Source organism: Mesocricetus auratus, unplaced genomic scaffold (genome assembly GCF_017639785.1).
Source record: "Mesocricetus auratus isolate SY011 unplaced genomic scaffold, BCM_Maur_2.0 Super-Scaffold_100020, whole genome shotgun sequence".
NCBI lineage: Eukaryota > Metazoa > Chordata > Mammalia > Rodentia > Cricetidae > Mesocricetus > Mesocricetus auratus.
Genome location: NW_024429201.1, coordinates 26,811,764 through 26,837,221, shown reverse-complemented (window position 1 = coordinate 26,837,221; position 25,458 = coordinate 26,811,764). Strand labels below are relative to the sequence as shown.

Sequence of the window (25,458 nt, the reverse complement as noted above, 5' to 3'; positions counted from 1 at the left end):
GTCACCATCCGTAACAGCCTTGTGTAATCCATGGCTCATAGGAAGAAGTAGCTTTAGCCCAATTTTTGTAGAGAAAGAAATCTAGGGCCTGGGGCAAAAAGGTTTTCTGAGCCACATTACCCATAAATGCCAGGGTGGGGGTTTCATTCTTTACCCCATACTCCACCCTGTCTCTGGGATACCCACTCACACCCTCAGTGAGGCAGCCCTGTTAACATAGACTGGGCATGCCCCCCACCAGAGCCTTACCTCAGCTGTTAGGGACTGTGTGCTCTCTCTCTCTCTCTCTCTCTCTCTCTCTCTCTCTCTCTCTCTCTCTCTCTCTCTCTCTGTCTGTCTGTCTGTGTCTCTCTCTTTCTCTCTCTCTCTCTCTCTTCCTTCCTCTCCCCCTCTTTCTCTTTCTGTCCCTCTGCCCCTCCCCTCTATTTAAAAGGTAAAGTTGGGTAAAACTGTACCCGTTACTTTTCTCATTGTGGTCACAGAATACCTGGCAGAAACCATGTGTGGAGGCAGGGGTTGACTCTGGCTCATGGTTCAGGGGATGCCTGGCTCATAGACCAGGTGACAACGGCATTGTTGCAGGCAGCTCCACGATGGCAGGAGAACCAGACAGTGCACCCCATTGGGTTGGTGGTCAGGAAGCAGGGGAAGCAGAGTGAAAGCCGTTCTTCTACTCCCTTCCCCTTTTTATCCACGGCAGGGCGGGAGTGCGGGGTGTGGTGCTGCCCACAGCCAGTGTGGCTCCTCCCTCCTTAGTTACACCTCCCTGGATGTTCCCTCACGGTCACACCCAACTGTGTGTGTGCCTCATTAACACCTGTGTGCCCATTAATCCAGCTAGGTTGATCAGAATTAATCAGACTTAACTATTTAGAACTAACCATCGCAAACGTCTTCATACAATGGGAAGAGGGTATGTGTTTGTGGTAAATATATGTGCGTGCATGTGTGTGTGTGTGCGTTGCATTAGAAATATATATTGTATTAGAAACAGTGTTCAAAGCAAGAATAAACCAGAGGAAATGAACACTACTGGGCAAATAAGGGGCTTACTCTGAATGTAATAAAATGTACATTATATTAATAACAACACAAGCAATGCTAGCAGAGCTGAGCAGTGCTCAGGAAGAGATAGTTGACAGGGGGGGGGTCCTCTTGGGGGCTAGACATGACCTATGTCTTGACCAGAGTGGCATTTCAAGGAGTAGGTCACTATAGAGGTCACTGAGTTACACGGTTATGCTTGATGCCATTATGTGAAGTCTATCACAGCTCAACAAAAAGGAAGAAACCATGTAACTGTGATTCAAATGCTTCATTTTCAGAGAAATCTGTCTTTCCGAGTTTCCATAAAATCCATGTAAGCAGACTGAGGTGATATGAAAATGGAATGGCTGGATTATTCGGGTGGCTTCATCAACCAGCAACTGTCCTGCGTGAGGTCTGGGCAGGCATCACTCTTCCAGGACCTTCTAGTTACGACACTCTCATTGGAACATGCAGAGTATGTGGGTCACACTAGAAACAATGTGACCTTGTCCACACCCGTCCTGTTCTAAGTCCGGAAGATGCTCACCTCACCTCAACCACACTCATTCACTGTGGCTGAGGATGCTCAGGGGAAAGAAGAGTCTGTTGTGATTTGCAAGTGGAATCCGGCTTTGGCTCCTTCTTGGTGTAGCAGAATGTTAGTGATTAGTTACCCATGGAATTTTAAAGATTACTCTGCTGGGCACTTCAAGGTAGCTCACCTGACCCAGGTAATGCCTGGCCTCCTGTGAGTTCTTGTCAACTCCCCTTGGTCCTAGGCTTCCAACATTCCACTTGACCCAGACTCTCCCAGTGGGACTGTATAAGCCCTCCAGGAAGTCTGCTGGGGTGGGGCAGGGACAGATCCCATTCCCTGAAGGTCTACTTGCTCACAATGTAGAGAAGGCCCCCTGTCTATGTATACACAGCTCCTCACGTGGCCCTATCGAACACTTTGTACCTCTGCCTAGGGAATGTGACCGGTGGCTTCCTCAAACTGTCTTCCACGGCTGACTGAGAAGCAGCTCTGCTCTGTCCTCCTGTGGGAGGTAAGTGGACCCTGCCACCATCCCTGACACAACCTGTCTTGACTTCCCACTGTCGAGTCTTGACTTCCCACTGCTGACTGAACACAACTGTGGTTGTTTTCAAGAGCTTCCTCTCGACCTCCTTAGGTGGCCTGGCACCTCCCCTTAAGGGTGTGCAGTCTTTGTGTCCTCTGCCCCACCCCTGAGGTTTTGGTCCTCTGCCTGAATGTCTAAGGCAGTGAGAGGAAGCAGAGGGTGAGCCTGTAGTGCAGGAATTACACCAAGTGCAGTGGCTGAGAGTGGCTACCTCTTCCCATGACTAGAAATTCCTTGAAGTCAGAGACCACGTGAATCTTAGTTGCCCTCACGCCCAGCCCAGCACAACTCTTATTAATAGATAAATTGAGAAAACAGAAAAGGTAGGACTGATGCTCAAGCATAAGTGCTTTGAGGGAAAGAGGTGTCTCATGCTTAAATGCTTTCCCTGAGCCCATGGTGAGCCACAGTCACAGCTCCTTTTCCTCATCATTCAGTGTGTGTGACGTTTCTCAAGTGGACAGAGTCTCTTCAGAATGACCTAGCAGTAGACAACTCCAAAAAAAAAACCAAAACAAAACAAAACAGAATTGCCCTGAAATATATTAAGTCTGTGACAGCCTCATGAGTGAGCCACAGGTCTTGGTTGACTTGACAGCCTGGAAGTCTCTCAGAAGATCACAGTAATCACAGGAGTCAAGAGTAGCACAGATCTGATGCCTTTGGAGACTTGGGAATTCTGTAAATGATACAGAAGGCTTTGCAGCAGGAGGTGTGTGTGTGTGTGTGTGTGTGTGTGTGTGTGTGTGTGTGTGTGTGTATGTGTGTATGTCTCATGAAAATACTACCTTTCCACAGCAATGTCAGCACACACATTGTAGTATGGAGCTCAGCTTTTGGGTTCATTGGAGGACACAGCCCATGTTTTGGCTCCCTTTGGAAACTAAACGGCAGAAAATGATCTCGTGAAGAAAGTGAACAGTAGTGGCATTGAAATGTAAACCCCGTTCAACAACAACCAAGCAGATGTCTGTCATGTGCCCAGGACTACAGAGCTAGGGCAAACATGTCTGTGCTTCATGACTAACTGCAGTCAGAGGAAAAGAACATCTCCCCCATCCTTAGCAGCAGGAGTCTGAATCACAAAAGTCCAAGTTTGTACTTTACGTTTAATGCAAAATGGTCTTCAAGATTTGTCACATCTTTGATCTGAGCCAATCAGGGCCCTGGTCTTTCTAGCCAACACTCCTTATAGACTACTAGCCAACATCGGGTCCAGGAAGGCCTGGCCTGCAGTCAGTAAAGGTGCAAATTAGAACCAACAAGGTAAAGAAGTACCTGGCTTTATTTTGCAAAAGGGGAATAAATTCTACACATTTTTTTCAATAGAAAACTATGAGATTTCTTTCAACTTAAAAACAGAGTACTAGGAACCAAAACATAAAAAGACATGAGGTAAAATTTGGTGAATTTTGTGAATTGGTCTAAGAAAGCCCTCCCTTATCAGATAAAATTTATTTTTGGCCTTTATGGGGCACTGTGGTGTTTGCCTCCACGGCTCTGGGTGCCACTGAAGATGGGAGCCTCTGCAGCACAGCTCCAGAGGGGACCCTGAGAAATGTAACCCCAGGGTACTCTAGTGCAGTTGTGACCACCACGGCTTTGGCATGGCAGGAAGAGCCGCCTCTGAGATGGGGAAGAGGGAGCCCCACTTTGCCATGTACCTTGGATTATCTGCAGGCGTGAAGTAGCAATGTTGGGAACACATGTGCCTTTTCCTTACATCTCCCCTTCTTAACTTCTAAAGCCCAAGGCTTCTAACCACCGCATGCCAGGAGACCATTTACATGTGCAATGACTTGAAAAGCTCACTTAAAACATAAAAATCCTTGAAAGTAGTCCCTGGAACTTCCAAATTACCTGTGCATGCTTGGAGACCCAGTGACGGAGGACATTCAGGACACGATTGGTGGCTGTTCTCCGTATGATAAACTCCTTGTCACATGTTCTCTCAGTATTGTTAAATCCTTTGGAGGAGAAAAACCACACATTGTAGTTAGGGCCAGTCCCCAGGGATTAGAAAAGGTCACTTATTTTGGGATTCCTGTTAATGAAACTCACACATGCTGCATCTTGCCAGGGAGGAAGGTGGCTTTAGATATGTGGTCCCTGCTTACTTATTATACTCTCACAGTCAGCCCACCGCAGTTACAGGTGCAATTACATGAATAATGCACAAGTATTTATTAAAGGCCACTGAGGAAAGCTAGCCATCCACCGATGACACTTCTATTTATGCCTCTCGCGATCTACAATACAAAGCCAAGAGGGAGCTCTAACAAAAGGAGTGGAGCCAGTATGGATTTTTTTATACCTTTGCCACAAAGTGATTGTGTAACCAACAGTATTTGAAGATGGAGGTGGACTTGCAAGGGAGACAAATACTCTATTGCCCATCTGCAAACAGTACAGCCAATGCTTGAAAAAGAAGTATTTGAAAGCTGCTAGAAGTATGGATTTCAAATGTTTTCACCTGAGAAAACTTGTAAGTACACAAAATGAAGGATTTGTTGGTAAACTTTAATCACTATGCAATATAAACATACCAACACATCTCTTTCATATCCCACAAGCAGATAACGTTTATGTAATTGGTGTTTGGAATAAGATTGGAAATAAAATAATTCAAAACAAAAAGACTGGTTGTCACATTTGCCCTCGAGCTCTGGTAAATCATATCAGTCTCTGATGTCAATTATGTGTCCGTCTCATAGAGTTGTTGTGGAATTGCACTTGTTAACTCGTCAATGTTAAACATTATCACAGTGCCCGTACAATGGCAAGAGCTCACATGTCAGCCATTGCTATAATTCAGTATTTATCTGGTGTCTTGGTGGGTGGGCAGGTGTAGAAATCTTGGGCTTTTTATGCACACCAGGCCAGTTTCTACCACCAGACTCTACCCCCAGCTCTAGCCCAGTGTCTCTGAGTTCCTCTGTCATCCATGCCACTGCCTTGGTCACCTCATTACCAATAAGATGTTGTAGTACTTCACAGACTCCCTTTACAAATATCTGTGATCCAATAATTAAGCAATCTATTCCTTTTAAAATGGAATACACCTTGGTCTGGCTGTAGCTTCAGGGTGAACCACTTTCCCAATATGTTCAATATCCAGGGCTCAGGGCCCAGAATGCAACATCAATAGCTCTTCTTCAAAGAGCTGTCTACACTGGCTGATTCCATTTCCTTGTCTCTTACTGTCTCCTCTTCTCACTCCAAGCTTCTCACACCCTCTCGCCCACCAGCAAGGTCTACTAAGGGCATCAACAGCCTCCACATCTATGCATCATTGGTCTGCTGTCCATCCCTCAGAAATGTATCTTTTAAGTGACTACCGGTAACACACGACTTACATAAACTTCATCTCTGAGTTCTAGACCAGGTGTCCAAACCCTCTTCACATTTTCCTCTTAGATATTTCAAACATATCTCTCAATATGCTCTCAAAGAAAGAGGCCTTTTTTCCCAAACTCGGCCCTGGCTGGTGTCATTATCCCAGCAATCAGGGTAAAACTTGTTCGTCTCTCCCTAGATAATACCAGCAAATCTCCCTGGTCTCATCCTCTTTTGTCTAATCCCAGGAGCCAAAAAGACTTTTCAAAGTACAAATCTGAGTGTCAAACCGGTGTTTAAGGCCTTTCAACGGTTCTCACAATAAATCCAAAACTTCTCAACACGGATGTCAGGCGCTCTCGAGGTCTAATCTGCTTGGCCTTTCTAGAACCGCACGATTCTCTTTTGTTTTCTATCTCTTGCCCTTTATTTCTTCATGATGCCTACCTACGCCTTGCACATGCTGCTCCATGCTGAAACAAGTAGTGTGCCCCTTTTCAATCAGTGCAAGCCACCCACTCCTTTCCAAATGAGGCCTCTAGCCAGAGCAGGGGGAAATTCCCATTACATCTCATAATAACGCAAACATTCATTTTATGGCTCCTATCACACAACAGCAGACTTATGATGAATATTTTTGTTCCTCATGAAGATAAGGATTTAGTATATTTTTGCTGAGCTCAAGCATTTCTCCAGTGTATGGCATATATTGTACTTTATATGCATTATTTGTTCTTATTTTTATGACTGGTGTGCATGTGTGTGTGTATCTGTGTGTGAACTTATGCATCTGTGTACAGAGGCCAGAGGTTGGCATCGGGTGTCTCTTCTACTACTTTTCACCCTGATTTTTAATCAGGTTCTCTCAGTGAACCTATAGCTCCAATTATGTATAGATCAGTGATGGGTGAGCCTCCCGGATCTAGTGATGAGGTTTCAGATGCGCATCACCACACCTGGCTGTGATGTGGTTCTGCAGATCTGAACCCAGGTTAGATTTATGTATTCAATGACTCAATGAAATTCCAAATACTAAAACTGTACTAAGTCTTTACTGAATGAGATATGACTGTAAGAACGATTGACTGAATGACTGAAAGAATGGCCTTCAAAGCTGATGAGATGATTGTGGTAGAGGAGTCTGATGAGCTAGTTCTTTGCAGCCTAGGTATACAAGAAAGCCTTTAATCCCAGAACTTGAGAGGCAGAGGCAGGTGGATTTCTTGAGTTTGAGGCCAGCCTGGTCTACAGAGTGAGTTTCATGAGAGCCAGGGATACACAGAAAGACCTTGGAGAGAGAGAGAGAGAGAGAGAGAGAGAGAGAGAGTAAATTATAAATTATTGGTAAAACATAACAAATATTATTCCATCTGAGTTTACAAGACAGTAAGAGATTCTTCAGAGTCAAATACACAAGAGAAGTGTGAAAATCAGAGCCAAGTCCCTGATGGAGGAGGCTGTCCTGAGAGGAGGGGAGAGATTTCTTGTTCTGGCGTCATGGGATTTGTATTACAGCATCTGAGTTGTTCAAGGTAGAATCACCAGGGTCTACATGAAGAGTGAGGGCAGGGTGGAAACTGAGACTTCCACATGAAGCTAGAGTTCTCAGAGCTCTGTCCCCTGTGATAGTGTAGACCAGGACATGGTCTATGAGCAAAGCCGACAGTTTAGATACTTGCCTGAAGCTGGGGCTACAATTCAGTGCAGAGACTTCTGGGATCTTTACCCTAAAGAAAGAAACTTGCTTCCTCAGCATAACCCTGTGGACTCCAATAACAGTGCTCACAGCCTCTGTGGAGAAGCCCCTGAAGAAAACTCACCAGCCCAAATTGCAAATCACAGATGGACAGACACATAGGTCAGGAACTCACCATGTCACACTCCATGCTTTAGTCCCTGACAAATTAAGGAAACTTTCAGTTTTAGGGATTGGCAGAACAGGTAAACTAAGAACCAAGCTATCATCTGTCCATCTTCATTTTCTTTCCGCTGCTATGACAAAATACCTCGACCAAAGCGACTTAGGGGACAAAGGGTCTATTTTAGGTCACAATTGTGGGTTACAGTCCATCATTGCAGGGACGTCAAGGTAGCAGGAACGAGAAGCAACTGGATTTCAGAGCAGACAGAAATGAACATATGCATGGGCGCTTGAATAAGCCTCCCTTTTCCTTTTTCATACAGTTCAGGACCCAAACCCGGGGGACAGTGCCACCTACAGTGAGTGTGCCTTCCCACTTTAAATGATGCAATGAAGATAAATAATCTCTACAGATAAACCTGGAGTCCAACCTAGACCATCCTTCGCTGAGACTCTCACCTCAGGGCATTCTAGAATGGGATACATTGACAATTAAACTGTCACACACATGAATTGAAGGTTAAGATTTAACTGTATAGTCCTTTCCCCCACACATGTTGTAGATCATGTAGATCATGTTAAGCCTTGTGGCTGTCATGCAATGTTGGATCATCCATTCTTTTACTAAGCTTTTTCAGTTCCAACCTCTTCGTGCCTTTTGGCTCCATGCATTGTAGACACACAATTGTATTTTTCTCTTAAGAAAAATTGCATCATTTCTACCTCCCCCCCAAAGAAAACCATTCAAATGTTTCTGCAGATTATATATATATATATATATATATATATGTATGTATGTATATATCTGAATAAAGTCCGTGAAGAACCCTCCAGAAGGCCCAAACATTACAAACACGGCACTGGCAGGTCTCACCCTCCCTACTTCCTCTTTCCTTGATAAACTGTTAGATGACATTCCTAAAGCTAGCCACCAAATTCTATTCCTTTATTTAGCCACTTCCTTCTGCCTAACTCCTTCCTGAGGCTCAGCACCAAGATGACACTCGGCCCAATTTTGAGAGCATAAACTTCACTAATTACAGTGAATAGGTGTCATTTGGTTAGAAAAATAACTTCCCAATGGCAAACTAGCCTCTTGGATCTTGGACCGGAGGTTCTCTGGAAAGTAAAATACTGCAGTGACCCTGGGGAAGGACTAGAGGGGAGATGGAAGGGTTCAGTAGGGGGATATGGGGAGAAATATGTCCAACATGCTGTATATACTTATATGAAAAAGTCCTATAATTCAGCACCATGAATAACGCACAAGAAAAATAAAAGCAAATATGAAAAGCTCTTTTTCTAATTCATTACATTCCTATGTAACAGTTATGCAGTGCTTTGTTTTTCTTTTATTTATTTCTTTATTATTTCTAAACTTCATATGACTGAAAACAGTTTAATGTATTGTGATCAGCATTAAAGAAATGAAGTAGGCGAGCACCATCTGCATGTGTGGTCCATAGTGATGATGAGTATTCTTTAGAGAACTTGTGCATGTGTGTAAGTATGTGTGTGTAAGTGTATGTGTGCATATGTATATATATGCATGTGTGTTTGTGTCTGCACATATGTGTGAGTGTGCGTATATATAGATATGTGTGCATGTGTATGGGCCTTTGAGTATATGTGTATGTATATATATATATATATGTGTGTGTGTGTGTGTGTATGTGTATGGGTGTTTGAGTATATGTGTATGTATGTGTGCATATATGCATATGTGTGTATGTATGTAGACATGCATAAGTATGTGTATATGTTTACATGTGTATCTATGTGTGTATGTATATGTATGTATGTGAGCATGTATGTATGTGTACGTGTATATGTGTGCATATGTGCGCATATGTGTGTGCATGTTATGACTCATAACATATATCTCTCAAAGTGAATAAAATTTGATTTGAAAGTTATAGAACAACAGGTCTATGCTTAGATAATCCACATTAATTTTCAGAACCCCTGGGAGGCAGGGTCCATGCCAGACCCAAGACTGGCAGAGCATCTTCTCTTGCCATCTTTGATCTTCACTCTCCCCCATGCTGGCCTGATGGGGGAAGTCCTTCTGTGTACATGTTTGTCCTATTGGTTGATAAATAAAGCACTGCTGGTCAATAGGGAAGCAAGATAGGTGGGACTAGGAGTCGAGGAGGATTCTGGGAAAGGTAGTAAAGAGTGGAGAGTCGCCATGTGATCCCAGGGAGAGAGGACACATAAGGCCTGCATCCTCAGAAAGATAAGTCCTTGTAAAAATATATAGATTAGTAGTTATGGATTAATAATTAAGTTAGAGATAGCCAATAAGAAACCACAGCAAATGGCCAACAGCTTCATAATTAATATAGCATCCTGCGTGTTCATTTGGGACTGAGTCTCTGGAATCAGGCTGGCAGGAAGAATGCTCATTACACTGGCCTTCACTGGCTCATTCATGGTTTCCCCTCTCTTCTCAAGTAGACTCTATTCAGTTCTCATGTTATTGAGGTTATAACGCCATCTCTTGTGAGTTTTCTATGCATCCCCACACTGCAAAAATCTACCCAAAGTGTTCTTTCAAGACAATAGGAAATAACTGTATCTTCATAACATATTCTTCTCTCCCAAGAAACTGATCCAATGCTCAGGTTTACACTTCTTTATCTCTAACTGCCCTCATTTACTCTCGCATTAACTTACAGGACAACCATGGCTTGAGCCCTTCAGGAGAGAAACTCTGCTACTCCTTTGTTTTTCTCTTTCAGTGGGAACATACTTTAACACTTAGTTGCGCTTGTTAGATTGCCCTCTTTCCCTCAAGCCTCCTTTCAGCATTCTAACACTGAGCACTGTACAGTGTATTGTAGCCATATTTCTTATATAACATAACCATAGCTCCTGTACACCACAGCTACAGCTTCTATAACCACAGCAATAGTTCCTGTACACAATACCTATAGTTCCTGTATATAACTACAGTTATAATTTCTACACACCACAGCTACAGTTCCTGTATAAAACCACAACTATAGTTCCTATACACAATACCTATAGTTCTTGTATATAACCACAACTATAGTTCCTGTATATAACAACAACATTTGCTCCTGTACACCATACCTATAGTTCCTGTACACCACAGCTATAGCTCCTGTACACCATAAAGGTTTGCGTATAGCCCAGTATTATGGAGACTTTTTCTCAATTGTGGTTCCCTTTTCTCAGAAGACTATAGCTTGTGTATGTCTTGCTTTCTCTAGGTCTTCTTGAGGAATTTGTAGGCAGACAAGGAGTTTGTGGGAGAAAAGCGAGCATCAATCACGCACTTAGGCAGCAGGTATATCTTAGATAGCCAAACAACCTTAAAACCATTCATCCACCTGCATCCATGGGATGATATAGCATCCCTGGGTGGAAATAGACCCGAACCACACCTCTTGTGTGTAGAGGTCAAAGACAATGAGATTTATAGCACAGTGGGTTCTGTATAAGGCAGGATGATGGGACTCCTGAGGGTCAAGACAAAATGCAAAGGGAATCTGAACTGGCTCTCTGGATAAGATACAAAGATGGGGAAGTGGTTTCTCGCAGTGATATAATATTTATGATTTATTAAAGCTTGCCTGAGGATTCAGAAAGAAAAACCAGCCACAAACCTTAGAAACCAGGCACATATCTTTAATCCCAGCACTGAGAAGCTAGGAGTGGTGGTACACACATTTAATCCTAGGACTCAGGACTAAGAGATAGATGGATCTCTCTGAGTCACCAGATCTACACAAGAGTGAATCAGTCTAAAAGAGAATTATAGCTCACACCTTTAATCCCAACATTAGGGAAGTATATAAGACAGGAGCAAGGTCTCAGAGAGGCATTCATTCTTCAGCCACACTGAGGAGAGGTTACAGTCTGAGACTTGGTGAGAGCTCCTGGAGACAGGATCAGCCCATTCAGCCTTCGTTAAAGGTAAGAAGCTAGTGACCAGCTGCTTTGCTTTTCTGATATTCAGCTTGAAGCTTGAACCCCAATATCAATCTCTGGGTCTTTTATTAATTTGTTTCTCATATGGCCCAAGCAAGTTAACAGAGGTCCACTCTACACGTGTGAAGAGGACATGCTTCACATCTCTACACATTGACTTGAGGTACTAGTCACATTTATATGCCCTTTCATACAGATGGCCCTACACACAGTAGATACTCAGTCAATCTAGTCAATTGCTTTTATTGTTTTGAACCTTAAGGATTTTTCTTTTTTATTTACTTGGCTCATTCTATTTATTGGAAGGCCTTGGCATTTCCTGAGTCTGGAGGTCCCTGAACCTTCCTGCTTTGGAAGTTACTATACTTTTCCTCCCATCCTCTCATTCCCAGGCTCTCTAACCACAAGATACTGTGAAGCAACTTCAGGTTAGCTGAGAACTCTGAAGAGATGCTTGTACATAGCTGAGAAGTCCTCAACCCCGGAAAAGCACCCTCCATGCAAGGGCCGTGTCACCTTGGTCCCATCCTCGGACTGCTCCCCACCCTGTTTAGCTGGGCATTGGCTATAGCCATCTTCCATGTATCCGCAGAGTGCTACCCACAGCTGTATCGTGTCAACGACAAATGGCTGCTCAGTGCTTGGTGCTGAAAACCCTCAACATAAATTGCTAGAAATTCTCAGACACAGTTAGTAGAGAACTTCACACTCCTCTTTTGCGCTAACCTGACACTTTCACCTCATGTACTGAGTACTGTAAATCCTACAAAGGTTCTCACCATCCTTCCTCCCAGAACACATGCTCTGCACATCAGCCAACATGTAGGAACTGCTGTGCAAATGCAGGAGCCTCCAGAAGTGCCCCAAGAATTCTACTTACTAAGTCTCCGTTGTTGTCACTGTTCGTTAGACAGAAGAGTTCTTTTTAAAAACCACAAGTTCTGTAAGTATTTTCTATTTAACTTCCCAAGAAATGATTCAACCATCTAAAAATTATTTGTCTACCAGATATTTTTACAATTTTTTCTACCAAATCAAAGCATATGATTTATATAAATATGAATTAATGAACTATATTCATTTTAGAACTTCATCAGTCTTAAAACATGTGAATTCCTAGTTTTAAATCAATTTTAAGGGCAGAGACTTTAAGAATTACTGTGAATAGGCGTCATTTGGTTAGAAAACTAATTTTCCAACAGCAAACTAGCCTTTTGGACTGGAGGTCCTCTGAAAAGTCTGTAAAATACTGCAGTGATCCTGGGGAAGGATTAGAGATTTGTAAAATGCCAAGTCATCCGGGGAGGGAATGAGATGTTTCTTAGAGAAGCTCAGATCCAAGAACATGGAAGACAGCCTTTTATGTTCTTCTCTCAGATTCAAGCCTGCAACTCTATCTTTGTCTTGAGGGCAGGAGGCCCATGAGTTAAAAGGCCTTGGGCAGATACCACCCTGAAGGCACCACTCCCAAGAGTTCAAATATTGTGGTTATCTTACAGCTAGGTTCATCTGAGGCTTATTTCTGCCAGAAACGCAGAGCATGCATGATTTACAGCAACCCCTAAGTCACAGGTAACCCCCTTTACAGAACTTAGTTACACAGCACTGAGGACAATAACATGCGATTAGTGTTTATCACACACTTGGTGCTGCTTCCTAAGTACTGTCTATGTTTTCAGCTATTTAACCCCCACAATGGCTTCATGGGATAGCAGAGTTTGGGCTACAGTGTCATCAGACACCTTTCACATCAGCTGTAGATGGGATTGCTGCAGTCACATGTTCAAACTTCGCCTCTTACACATGTTCTTAAACTCCTCCTGGCGTGGTATGTGGCCAGTCAGGCTAGAGTTCTGATATATGGTCTCTCATGCTAGTACTCACCTCACAGCTGTGCTTTCCCTAAGTCATTCAGTCTAAACTCAGGCAAGGGCTCTATGATCACAGCTCTCTTTTGTAACCATGCCACATATTGCACATGGCATTTACTTGTTTGCTTTGCCTGAGGATATTCTAGTTCATGAGTTTAGTGGGGAACAAAGCTTCATCAGATCTGTGAAGGAACTAATTTGACTGTTTTGCCTTTGCATATTGGCTCACTCAGTCTACTTGTGTCTGCATTAGAACTAAGGAAGCTCTAAAAGGTGACACTTTCTTTCACACATACAATGATGATGTGTATTCTGGGTCCTGTGGACTCAAATCTAAAATTTGTGTTTCTCGGGCCTTCCTACAACTTGGGTTCTGAACGAAATGGCGAGTTAGTATGATGGGGATATTTTCTGTCACAGCAGCCATTGTGACCAGCAGGCAGAGTGATGGAGGGCAGGACCCTCCTACAGCAACTGCTGTAGGAGTTACAGAGCAGTGGTGGTGGTTGAGTCAATGTCATCATGTGTCACTAGCTCTCTTCATGCAGTGAAGATTCCAAGTCATTCCCTTCCCCCTCCCTGACTTGAGCAGAGGTGGTTAGCTCTTCATACCAGTTAGAAGTTACTCCTGAGATCTGGGTGGAAAGTTCTCCTCCAGTTGAACTTTCTTCCCTAAGAATTAGCTACTTTCTCCCCTGAAATCAAGCAACTGCCCAGTGTCAAATGCCTAGTATTCAGCCTGTGACACACTATTTGAACTTCAAAACCTAGGCGTGTTGTTTCTCTAAATGTCTTGGTACTTCTTTATAATAGCACATTCTATCTAGATGTACTAGCTCTAGAAAGTTCTTCAGTTGTGTTGTATAGAAAGAAGTCTGCCTTCTAAAACAGCTGTATAATTTCCACTTATATACTCAGACTTATAATTGTCCATCATTGCCCATTTCTTGTCTTAGTTAGGATTGCTATTACTGTGATGAAACACCATAACCAAAGTAAGGTGGGGAGGAAGGGGTTTATTTGGCTTACATTTCCACATTGTAGTCCATTATTAAAGGAAGTCAGGACAGGAACACACACAGGGCAGGAATCTGGAGGCAGGAGCTGATGCAGAGACCATGGAGGAGTGCTGCTTACTAGCTTGTTCCCCATGGCTTTCTCAGCCTGCTTTCTTATAGAACTCAGGACCACCAACCTAGGGGTGGCACCACCCACCATGGACTAGGTCCTCCCCCATCAATCACTAATTAAGAAAATGCCCTACAGACTTGCCTATAGCCCAGTCTTATGGAGGCATTTTCTCAATCATGGTTTCCTTTTCTCAGATGACTATAGCTTGTGTCAAGTTGACATAAAACTAGCCAACCCAATTCTTAAGGGAAAAAAAAAAGAAATTCCAGTAGAGGTAAGGAGTTGTTGCATAAGCTTTTCTCTTGACCAGACAATAGTCCTTGGCAAATTAGAAATTCATGAGCCCATCTCTATAGGAAGGCAGCCTAAGAGCTTTAAAAGCCTCCTTTATTTGCTTGTATCTGGCAGAATCTAATCTCCTATTTGAACAAGAAATAATCACTGAAAAAGTAATTCTGTAGATTTAGCTAAAAGGATTGGTTGGCCAAGGAAAAGCATTTAAGTATAGAAGGACAGTCAACTAAGACAGTGAACCAGCAGTGGGTTCATGGGCACTAGCACTGTTTATAGGAACATATCATCATGTCAATCTCAACAAGCATCCAATGATTTGTATGCTAACATTCACACTTGAGCATCCTACTACAAGGTGTAGTGAGGCTGCAATGGGGACCGAATGATTGGTGCAGGTTGTCTATGAGGTCCTCTCCAGCTGTGAAGTGTTCAGGAAACTTAGCAAACAATTAAACTCCATGACTGCTCAATAGCATGTCTTCATGAGGGCCATCAGTGCTTCCATGGGGGCCATCAATGCTTCCATGCTGAAATGACAAGGACTGGCTCTTGTCCTTGGATCTGAGGACATGGTTTGACCATATCCTCACTGAGGTCACTCACAAGAGCTTATTCTCCATCCTCAGTCAGGATGATGAAAAGGATTCTTTTCTGACCATGCATCTGAAATTCTCTCTGATGAGGAAACCAAATCAAATCTGCTTACTGGCTTGCTCAGCCTGCTTTCTTACAGAACTCAGGACCAACAGCCTCATTGGGTTGAGAGCAAGACACTGGCAAAGTTGCATTGTTTTGTGAAGTATAAGGGATAACCCACTTTCTTGTCTTTCTTGTTTCTGAGTGCTACTTTCATTCCTTGGCTCCAAGTTCCTTCAAAACCATCTGTGGCTGGCTAGATCTTAGTGGATATATTCGCCAAGATGTGTGACATTTTCAAGACAGAAGATGGAAAACTTATTATTACTACTTTTTTGGCTTTTCAAGACAGGGTTTCTCTGTATTGTTTTGGAGCCTGTCCTGGAACTCACTCTGTAGACCAGGCTGGCCTCGAACTCACAGAGATCTGCCTGCCTCTGCCTCCCGAGTGAGGGAATTAAAGAAGTGTGCCACCAACACCCAGCGGAAAACGTAAAACATATTTTTTAAATTATTACGATGCTGGTTCATGAACTGACCTCCAAGAACTAAGAATTCCATATTTTCCTTTGGTCTCTATACAGAATAGAGCCCAAACAATGTCTTCTGACTCACAGTTCAGCCAAGCATCTACCCTAAGCCCTTTTCAAAATGATAGGAGGCACAAACACGCCAGAGGTGAGAGGACTACGCCAGCTCATCCTCGACGAACATGTAGTTCCCTGGCTTTGTTTCTTCTCACTTCTTGCTAACACTTGGCACCTAGCTAATTGTGAACTGAGATCATTGGCGTATTCTTATCCTCCTCTATCTGGCTCTGGTCTCCACCACTCTTCTTCATGCTGTACTATTTATACAGTCCACCAAAAGTGCCTACATCAACACTTCTCAAACTCCCTATCTTTCCTGAATAGTTCTAGTATCTTCCACCACTATTACCACATACACCTGCTGCCATGCCTCTTGGCTCATCTCTCTCCAGTTATGTCATATACAGAGAGTCAGTTGTGGTGAATATCATTATATAACGCAAACTCGTTTAACACAGTGACTTCTGGGTATCTTGACTATGCTTAGGACTTACACTGCTTTCATTGGATTGCCATTGGGATAACAACTTAGATAATCATCCCCATTTTTGAAGTTAAATTACTAGTAATTTATTGCTCATGTAAAAGAATGTAGTGTGTGTGTGTGTGTGTGCTTGTGCGCTCATGCATGAATCTAAGTGAGTCACAAGATATACAAATAGTGAGTCATGGGGAAACGTATTGATTTTAGTTCAATGTTTTGTTCTGCCAGGAAGATGGAATATAGAGGTCCACAGAGAGCACAGTAGTCTCCATTCTCAAGAAATTTATAAACCGAGAGGAGAAAACAATAATTGTAAGATATATTCATTCAACATTTATATGGTAGTATACACTGAATGAAGAATGACACATGTATCACCTCTCTTAATCCTTATGAAAACCCATGAGTTAGGTGTAACCACCTCTGCCTCAAAGCTAGGAACAGGAGACTTAGCAAGGCTTTTAGAGAGTCATGTGACTAGCTAAGTGGCAGAACTTCTATACATATTCACTTGACACCATAATTCACTGACATGACCTCTCTTTAATCCTGACTCCTTGATAATTATTCTTAACTCTGCTGGCAAACACCCCACTCTCTCTAAGGCTCTCCTGGTCCATATTCACTAAGAACCTTTGCCCTTGCCAGGTAACAGGCCACCATGAAAGGCAGATGTGATAGTTAACAGAGATTATCAACTGTTAGACAGGGTCTATAATGGCCTAGATGATGAGCCCCTGGCTACACTTGTGAGAAATGATCTAGACCACAGTCACTGAGGATGGAGGATCTACATCATGTGTCCCACACCACCCCATGGAAGGAATGGATCCCTGGGGTCTTGGACTGAATGAAAATGAGGGAGCAATTTGAGCATCAGCCCTTGTTGCTCTCTGCTTTCTGACTCTGGATGCAGTGTGATTGGTCACCTCAGGTTCCTGTGAAGATGACTTCCTTGCCATCATCACTGTGCCCATGAACTTGAGTTGCTTTTGTCAGGTATTTGTCCCAACGGCAAAACAAGTTACCAAAACAGCAGCCACCCCTCCAGCAAGAAGTGTCCCCAAGAAGAGGCATGTGGCTTCTTTTCCAAACGTCACAAGAGTAGGCAGACAAGTCTTGAGGATGGGAGTGGAAAGTCTTAAAAGGGATGGGGGATCCCACCCATGACTCCTTCTGCCCCACAGTGCTGGGAGTGAGTACACAGACTCTGAATACATCACAGGGTCCAGCTGCATTGGTTTGCACAAGACTCAAGACTCAAGCTTGGAAGCTCAGTCATAGGGCAGCGCCATTGACAGCACACTTTCCCCCAGGGAACCACGTGGTACCTGAGCTCTATCCTCATGTGATACGTGAGATCTATCCTCATGGATATGTTTGAAAGTACAGCTTAAAATGTGGCGTGGCAGCAGAGTGCTTGCCTGGTATGCACAAGGCCCTGAGTTCAACCCTCCAACAGCAAAAATCTGTTTGAAAATGAAAATATGACAAAACTTGAACACTGAAAATGGGAAACTTCTGCCTCTGGGTCACTGGTCAAAGGATGCTGAGTGAGCAGGATATATTCCAAAGAACTGATGGTGGGTACATTTACAATGACAAAGTAAGTGAATAAAATTGATTGGAGAGTTCTACTTGCTGTGGTGATTCATCTGTTCAATTATATGAAGAGATGCTTATCACTGTACCCTTCTCAAAAGATTTGGGAGGTGAGCGTGAGACTTGAGGGAAATTAAATCCAGATTGTGGGACACACACACATAGAAAATTAAGGAATAAAAGGAAGTACTTGAGACCTCCCACCAGGAAGTTACTGAGACTGAGAGGAAAGGGAGCTGATATTCACTTCTGAAATGAATCAGCCATGAGCATCACTGTCTAGGAAGTACATACCAATTAAACACCAACTGTCTCTGGAACTGTCCGATGGACTGTGTTTTGAAACACACTCAACAAAGTAACCAAGAGCTCTAGGCTAGAGCTAGGATTCAGTCTGTGACAGCTAAGGTCCATGTAATCAGGGTTCTTACCTCACTAGCCTGTTGCCCCCGGAAGAGGAAGATGACATCTGCTTCCCACTTTCTGGTATTGTGATGATAGACATCTGTGCCACAACTTACGAGTGACCTTCACAACTGTAAGGTGGTTTACAAATGTAACATGTCTCTCTGCGTCCACAGTGCTGGCACAGAATGAGAGTGTCACGGGCAAGCTGGAGAAGGCCACTGCAGGAACTTCTGCTATGGCTGCTTGCCTCCAGTGCCTTCCCTAAAGGAGGCTGACATGTTTTGTACAGCAGTCATTGGAGTCGCGGCAACAGATTTTGGCAGTGTGACACTGTGTGCCAGATGAAGTTCATCCTGACTCAGATGTTCTACCGTGTTTAATTAATTCTGAATTGTGTATTGGATATTGAAAACTAGAGGCAAGCACAAAGGAAAGTCTGTAAAGAGGGGGGAGATCATAAGCAGGGTACATCTGTGCTGAGGTCGCTTGATTGTTGAGTGTAATTGAGCATCTAGTCTGTAGAGTGCATGATCTAATAACATCTGAAAAAGAAGGATTTGGTTCCCCTATGGCAGTTTGCTGCACTTACTAAACACTCGCAACACTATAATTTCACTCTATTTCAACTGCTCTATTTTGGGTTTCTGCGGGTTCATATCTCCTGAGTTTCTAAGCCAGTGAAATACAATTCAGTGTCTTTCACAACTTCTCATTACGGCTCATGTGCCAAAATCTGAGCAACACTGATGTAGTCTGGTGTGGCAGACAGTGCCTCCCCTTAACCTAAACCAGCTAAATTCCTCACACTGTTGCCTGAGCTTCACAAAAAGCAGCTGAAAGATACAGAGGACAAAAGTATTTCAGAGTTTAAAACACCCTGCTGCCAGAGAAAACTGACTAATTGGAAGCATGCAGAAATGCTCTGAAGCCGTATTAACCTTTTCCTTCAGGGTTATGCACTGCGGCTTTATTATTTTGCTAATGTGACATTTTTCTTTTGATTTTCAAGTTCAGAGTTTAACAACATGGCCAATAATGACATAGATTACAACCAGCATGCTGGAGTTCACATCGTAGAGAGTGTTTACTTTGTGCCTGTATGTCTAAGCTCAATGGCTATGTCCAGTTTTAAAGCATAGAAGCAATGTTTTGGCAGGGGTGAGGGGTGGGAGGGTGGGGGAGTGACGTAAAGGAACTCTTGTGTGTTAGGGAAGCAGTCTGCCTTAGAGCTGTACCCTCACATACACCCCCCCCCCCCCCAGATTTCAATGTTCTCTTTCCATAGTTCCTAGAATGATGCTAGCAGCAGACAAGAGTTTTAGACAACAAAAACAAAAACAAGAAAACATATATATCATTCAGTCAATATGGTATGAAGGAATTTCACGCAGAACTCTGAATCTTGCTGACAACCTGTGATGGACCGTTCTGATTTAGACTGTGTTAAAAAAAAAAAAAAAACTTCCCTTAGTCTGGGCATGTCGGTGCACTCCCATACTCTGATATTTGCCTGAGGTACACAGTCACTTCAAGGCCAGCCTGAGCTACACTGTGAGACTACATCTCAAAACCTCCAAGAACTAGGGAAGTAGTCCAGTAAACACTTGCATGGTATGTGTACCCCCGAGTTTTATTCCAGCACTGCAAGAAACGTAGGCCCCCCAACAGCTGTGGTTTCTGGAAGCCTTCCCAGCAGAGAAGAATCCAGAGGTCAGCAGTGCTTGGATAGTCTACCGTCTGCCACCCCTCTCCTCCATTTTTCCCTCTTTTGATCTCTTCTCCTTAGCCTCTCCTTTAAAGTCATTGACTCAGTTTCTTGTTAGTTATATTACAGGAGCCAGGGTTTGAGATTCAGGGTCTCAAGTATGGTGAATACAAAGCACCATTTTCCTAGTGGTGAGAAATCTGTTAGTCTTTTTTTCTTTTTCCACTAAGAAATAGATTTTTGTCTTAAGCTTTGTCTTAAGACTTCTAAATCTCTTATAATTCTGACAGTACAGCTTTTTCACAATGGGGTCCGAACTGGACCAGTGCGAGCTCCCGGGAAGTCAGGATGCCAGGCCAACTGTAACACAGAGGCCAACTTTAATTTTGTCTTAAAATGATAATTACAGCTTTAGACCTGGCATCACAGCCAGACAATGGCTACACAGGGAGGGCCTCTCCGTCTGCAGAGGAGCGTGTAGCCATAAGTGCCTCCCTATTGCTAAGCAACAGAGGAGCTAAAATCAAGCTGCTCTCAAACAGCACAATGAAGAGGAGATTCAGTTCGGAGCAGAACAGGTGATGGGAGAGGAGCAGGCCTGAGAAGAGTCTTGAGATATGAGGCGAATTCATGCTACGTAGTGACCTCGTCACACATACTGTATTTGCTAGAACATAGTCACAGGCTACTGTGTTCCAGGGTGGAGAGAACCCGAATATGCTTCTCTTTCCAAAATGAAAATACAGTCATTAAATTCAGTTTTATTAAGAATAATCTGAACTAAGTCTGTGAGATTATATCATACCATCTGTTTTAGTACTGTGTTATAAATTACCTTGAAACTTAAAGGCAAAGCGACAATTATCTATTCTTTCACAGTTTCTTTAGGGTATTCTAGGGTCTTGGATCTGGTTTCAAATGAATTCTTAATCCTAGCTGCTCAGCAGACCTGTTGTCACCTGGAGGCTGCAATGAGGCTGGAGAATGTATTTCCAACCTCAGTCACGTGGGCAGGGGGTAGGAAGATAGACTTACTCTCTGACTTCATTGCTCTCTCCTTATGACAGGAGACTGGTTTCTTCCTTAGCAAGTGGACCAAGAGAACAATGGACCAAGAGAGAACACGCTATACCTTTGATGACAGGGTTAGTCAGGTTTCTGTCTCTGTGACAAAACATCCGAGAAAACAACTCAGAAGAGGAAGGATTTAGTTTGGGCTCATGACCTTAGGGGTGTCATTCTAACGCCATTTGGACTCACTGGAGGAGACTTGTGTTGAGGCAGTATTGATATTATTATTGGCCTTAGCATATTTATTAAGGTTCAAACCCCCAGGAAATCAGAAGTTTCTAAGTCTCATAAGATAATAACATTTGTTTTATGTTCTGCTGCATCACCATTAGACAGTGAGAGCCTTTCCGACCCACTGGAGATTGTACTCAACATCATGTCTTTGGTGAAATACTATGCTGTATGTTTCTAAAAAGTCATACCCTCCTCATGGACATGAATTCCTATGTTTACATGTTGCTTTTTATTTCTAACTGACATTGTTCACCCTAAAATTTTCACATCATTAAAAAACTGGCTTATCATTGATCAATATATTTTCACCACAGAATAGTTCTACAGAATGAAGATGGAATTTCAAAAGGCCACTGGAGAGTACAACTAACAGCAGTACCCTAGTGGACCCAACAAGGTGCACTAGGCAGCTACAAGGTCTTTGTTGTCCTGATGAAGCCACAAGAGGCAGGGCCAGCATTATTAGGTGCAACTGGTGTCACCAAGGACCCCACACCCAGAAGTACACAGGCTTGGTTTGAGTAACAAATTTTTTAAAAAAGCCACGAGTGGGTCACCTTTTTTGAAGTTTTTGGCCAGTGAGGTCCTATAGATCTCCAAATATCATAACTATTTCCCAAGCTCTTGGACACCTTCCAGAACATAACAGTAAAACCCTATTTCTAAAGATGCCACACATTTGAGTCATAGAACATGGAGAAATTAAACTGGAAATGACTTGGAAGATTTATCCCTCCTGGATAGCGCTCATGCTGGAAGGTACTCCTCATACTGCCAGAGGAAAAAGTACTCATCAGTCTTCCCAGTGTTAGCCCTGCGAGCTACAATAATGACCTTTCTGGCAAGACATGCCCACTGGTACAAAGTAGCACAGATGTCATAGGAGTAACCAACAAGTTAAGGCCCACTTCATAAACTGAAGTCAATCCCTAGCACAATTACCAAAACCAAGAACATTGGGCTAGACAAGTCACATGACTTAGGGGAGACCCTTCTCCTGCTACTCGGACAAAAGGGCATATTATTCAACTCCTACACTTGTCATTATGTCCACAGATTGGTGCCTTTCTCAACCCTCATTAGAGAAGCTTCTTTTTGTAGTAGATTTGATTTAACACAGAGACCCACAACTGGTCAAGGTACAGAGAATGAGACAGTGTGCCATGCTTGGTCCTAAATGGGACATCTCTATCATATTCCCTTCTCCCGAAGCTTAGAGATGATTGGAAAATGAGAAAAAAAAAAAAACAACTAAGAGTCAGAGACAGTGGACGACTACAAGGAAACCATGTTTAGACATGTTAGAAAGCTGTGAATGTGCATTCCTAGCTGTTGATACAACATACCCACACAAGAACTGATCACGCTAAAGACAGATGGAACCCTGGTATGGAGAGGCGTGCATGATGTCCCACCCCTAGCTGAGGAACTACTGGCAACTGATGGTTGTTGGAAAAGGGAGGGTCAGTTTTGTTTAAAAGTGAAGTCCCCTGGTGGGTTGAGCATGCTTCAGGTGAAGGCTGCCCATCTGAAAGTATACAGGCAGCATCAACTATACTTAATGGGCTCTTAAAAAATAAAAGAGGACATGGCGTAGCTGGGTAAGGAGGGGCTGAGTCTGGGAGAAGGAAGGGCAAATGGAAAACCGCCATCCAAATACATTCTACAACGCATTTTAAAAGCTAATAAAAGCGAGAAAAAGAAATTCCTCGTGAGTTTCAAATAATAGAAAACAGCCAGCTCTAACAAGAGGACACACAGCACACAGATGCAGCGTTCTATAGAGTAAGGATACACAGAGGGGAAATGTGAAAGGGAAGCTGCATTTGAAATAGGACAAAGGTGGGTTTCGGTTAGAAAGTGAACATCTGGAGAGAGCCTCTCCACACGAAACACTGTACTTGGCCAGCATCTGTCCATATAGCTCTTGATGGCAACAAGAGAGCAGGTCAGTCGGCTCATTTTCTCCTCTGCCCTAACCAGCCAGCAGGACGAGAATCAGATGGGGAGAGCAAGACTAGTATTTGCAGGTGTTGGAGCCACGCTCCTAGACTCTCTCTGACTTCTCAGCATCCTCTCCCCACGCCCCTCCCGCTCAGTGCTCGCCTTTTGCAGGCCTCTCAGAACCCCAGGAGGCAGGTGTATTTAGGAGTCCCCTAGCTGTTCTTTCCCCACTCTAGTCCTGCTCCACTGGGATGTGCTACAGTAAAATGTCTACACGATGTTCAGCCTCTGGTTCTGAAACAGAGAATCAACATGTGACTCTTGCCAACAGTTTCAATTTTAGCTTGTAATATAAACATTGGCAAAGGACCAGGGTTTTTTTTTCCTCCTTTCCTAAGGTTTTATCGGTGCAGATAAACCATTTAAAAAAGGCTGAATGTTCTCACAGATCCTGAAAACATGTCAGGGTACATGTGTGGCATTAACTTAATTGACAGAAATCAATATCTTCCTGTGAATGTAATCCTATTCTCAATGCAGACATAAATGCTTCCTCTGACTACAGCCTATCCTTGCAACAAGGCCCTGGTTTCTGCCAGCAAAAGAAATCACTGATCCATCAAGGCCAACTTCTGACCAACTAAAAACCAACCCCTTGAAGACTGATTTCTCCTGGGCCCATCTCTCTCTACTCCACTTTGTGGAATCGGCTGTGTAGGGGAATGCTGCGGTACCTGCAGGGACCAGAAGGCGGGAGATGAATGTGCTGAGACAGACACAGATGGGAAACTGGATACAAATGACGTATTCCAGGCCCCTGAGCTCCTGCGCTTTGCAGTCAATATGGAATTAGTGGCAATACCCAGACAAGGGGACAGCAGTTAGGTCACGTAACTGGGTCTCCATCACAGCAACCGAGAGCCTGGGCACCTCTCACACGTCAATGTCATCTGTAAAACACGATGCTGTGACAACGAAGCATCTCCCAAACCTTTGAATGTGGGTCGTTGCCCTCTGAAAGCAGAAGTGGCCAAACACAGTAAGAAGGCGGATGGAGATCCTCACTGGAAACAGGCCAGCCAAAGGCATTAAAACGCTGGGGAAGGGGGTGCAATGAAGAGAGTCGGGAATCTCTTAACATCTGGGGGGTAGCTCAGCAAATCTAAGCACCAACACCCCTCAACTACAGCTGTAAGGGATTACAGTAAATCCAAGGTCAAACCACCAATGGCCCATGGCCAAGTGTGGCCCATGGGAGGATTTTGTTTGGCTAGAAATGTGTTTATGAAGAATATGTATGCACTTTCAATGTCTAAAAAACAGAAGATCTCTCAAGAATATCCACATTTCCGGCTTCTTTCTTAGAAAAAAAAAAGACCCAAAAACAAACAGAGAGAGAACATCTGACACTTGTGACGCTTCATTCCTTTTAGAGAAAGGCACAGCAGGAGCTGAGCTGTCGTTGTCACAGGGGATCTGTGCCAGCTTCCTATCCCCGGCTCCGGCTACCTTCCTGGCCCTGACCAGATGGGATGGTGAGGTAATCATACAGCGATGAAGTACCCGTGAGGCACAATCAACAGCTTTTCGGAGCAGCCTCAGTAAGAGAACCATCTACACAGAGCACGGAAAGGGGCTGCACACAGACAGAGGACTGGGCAATGTAGCTCGGCCAAGGGAGAGGATGCCTAGGCTTGTCAGGGTATGGGTCTGCTTGGGAGGGGCAGAGAAGTCACATGACCAGCAACAGTGCACAGGTCAAGCCTGTCCTGTGGCTCGGTTCCAAGAAGAGAATGTAAGGGCCACCTGCCATGAGCATCCCTCCCTAGTCTTCAGGCTCAGACTTTCCTAGGTGGTCTTCAGGCTAGGCTTGTAATACCAGTGAAAGAAGAACTTTCCAGTTCCACAACTCTAATTCCAGGAGGGTGTGATGTACATGTTTATCTAAATATTAGACTTAAGAGCATGATTCATTTAAGCTTGGTGTGCTAATGTTCTGGGTTTTCCATTAAGAGAAATGATAGTATTTTTATTTAAAATTATGCATTAAAGAATCTAATCTCTTACCCCTAAATTTCAACTCATTGTCTTGGATGAAATGAGGAGTTTTTAAACAAGAATATGTTAGCAGAAAGCAGAGAGACATTCTGACCCCACCATGAGTGCGTGAAAGAGCAT

The 25,458-nt window shown here is 43.5% G+C and overlaps 1 protein-coding gene across 5 annotated transcripts in view; it reads right to left on the bottom strand.

The window, feature by feature from the left end:
* Rasgrf2 (Ras protein specific guanine nucleotide releasing factor 2) overlaps nt 1–25,458 on the bottom strand; it is a 207,761-nt gene that overhangs the window by 35,230 nt on the left and 147,073 nt on the right. For all 5 annotated transcript variants that reach the window (XR_005869851.1, XM_040728917.1, XM_040728916.1 and 2 more), the window contains exon 18: nt 4,014–4,120. Coding sequence is in view for 4 of the 5 variants with exons in the window: in XM_040728917.1 (XP_040584851.1) it covers nt 4,014–4,120 (107 nt within the window). In the remaining variant the exon portion in view is untranslated. The remainder of the gene's footprint in view (nt 1–4,013; nt 4,121–25,458) is intronic.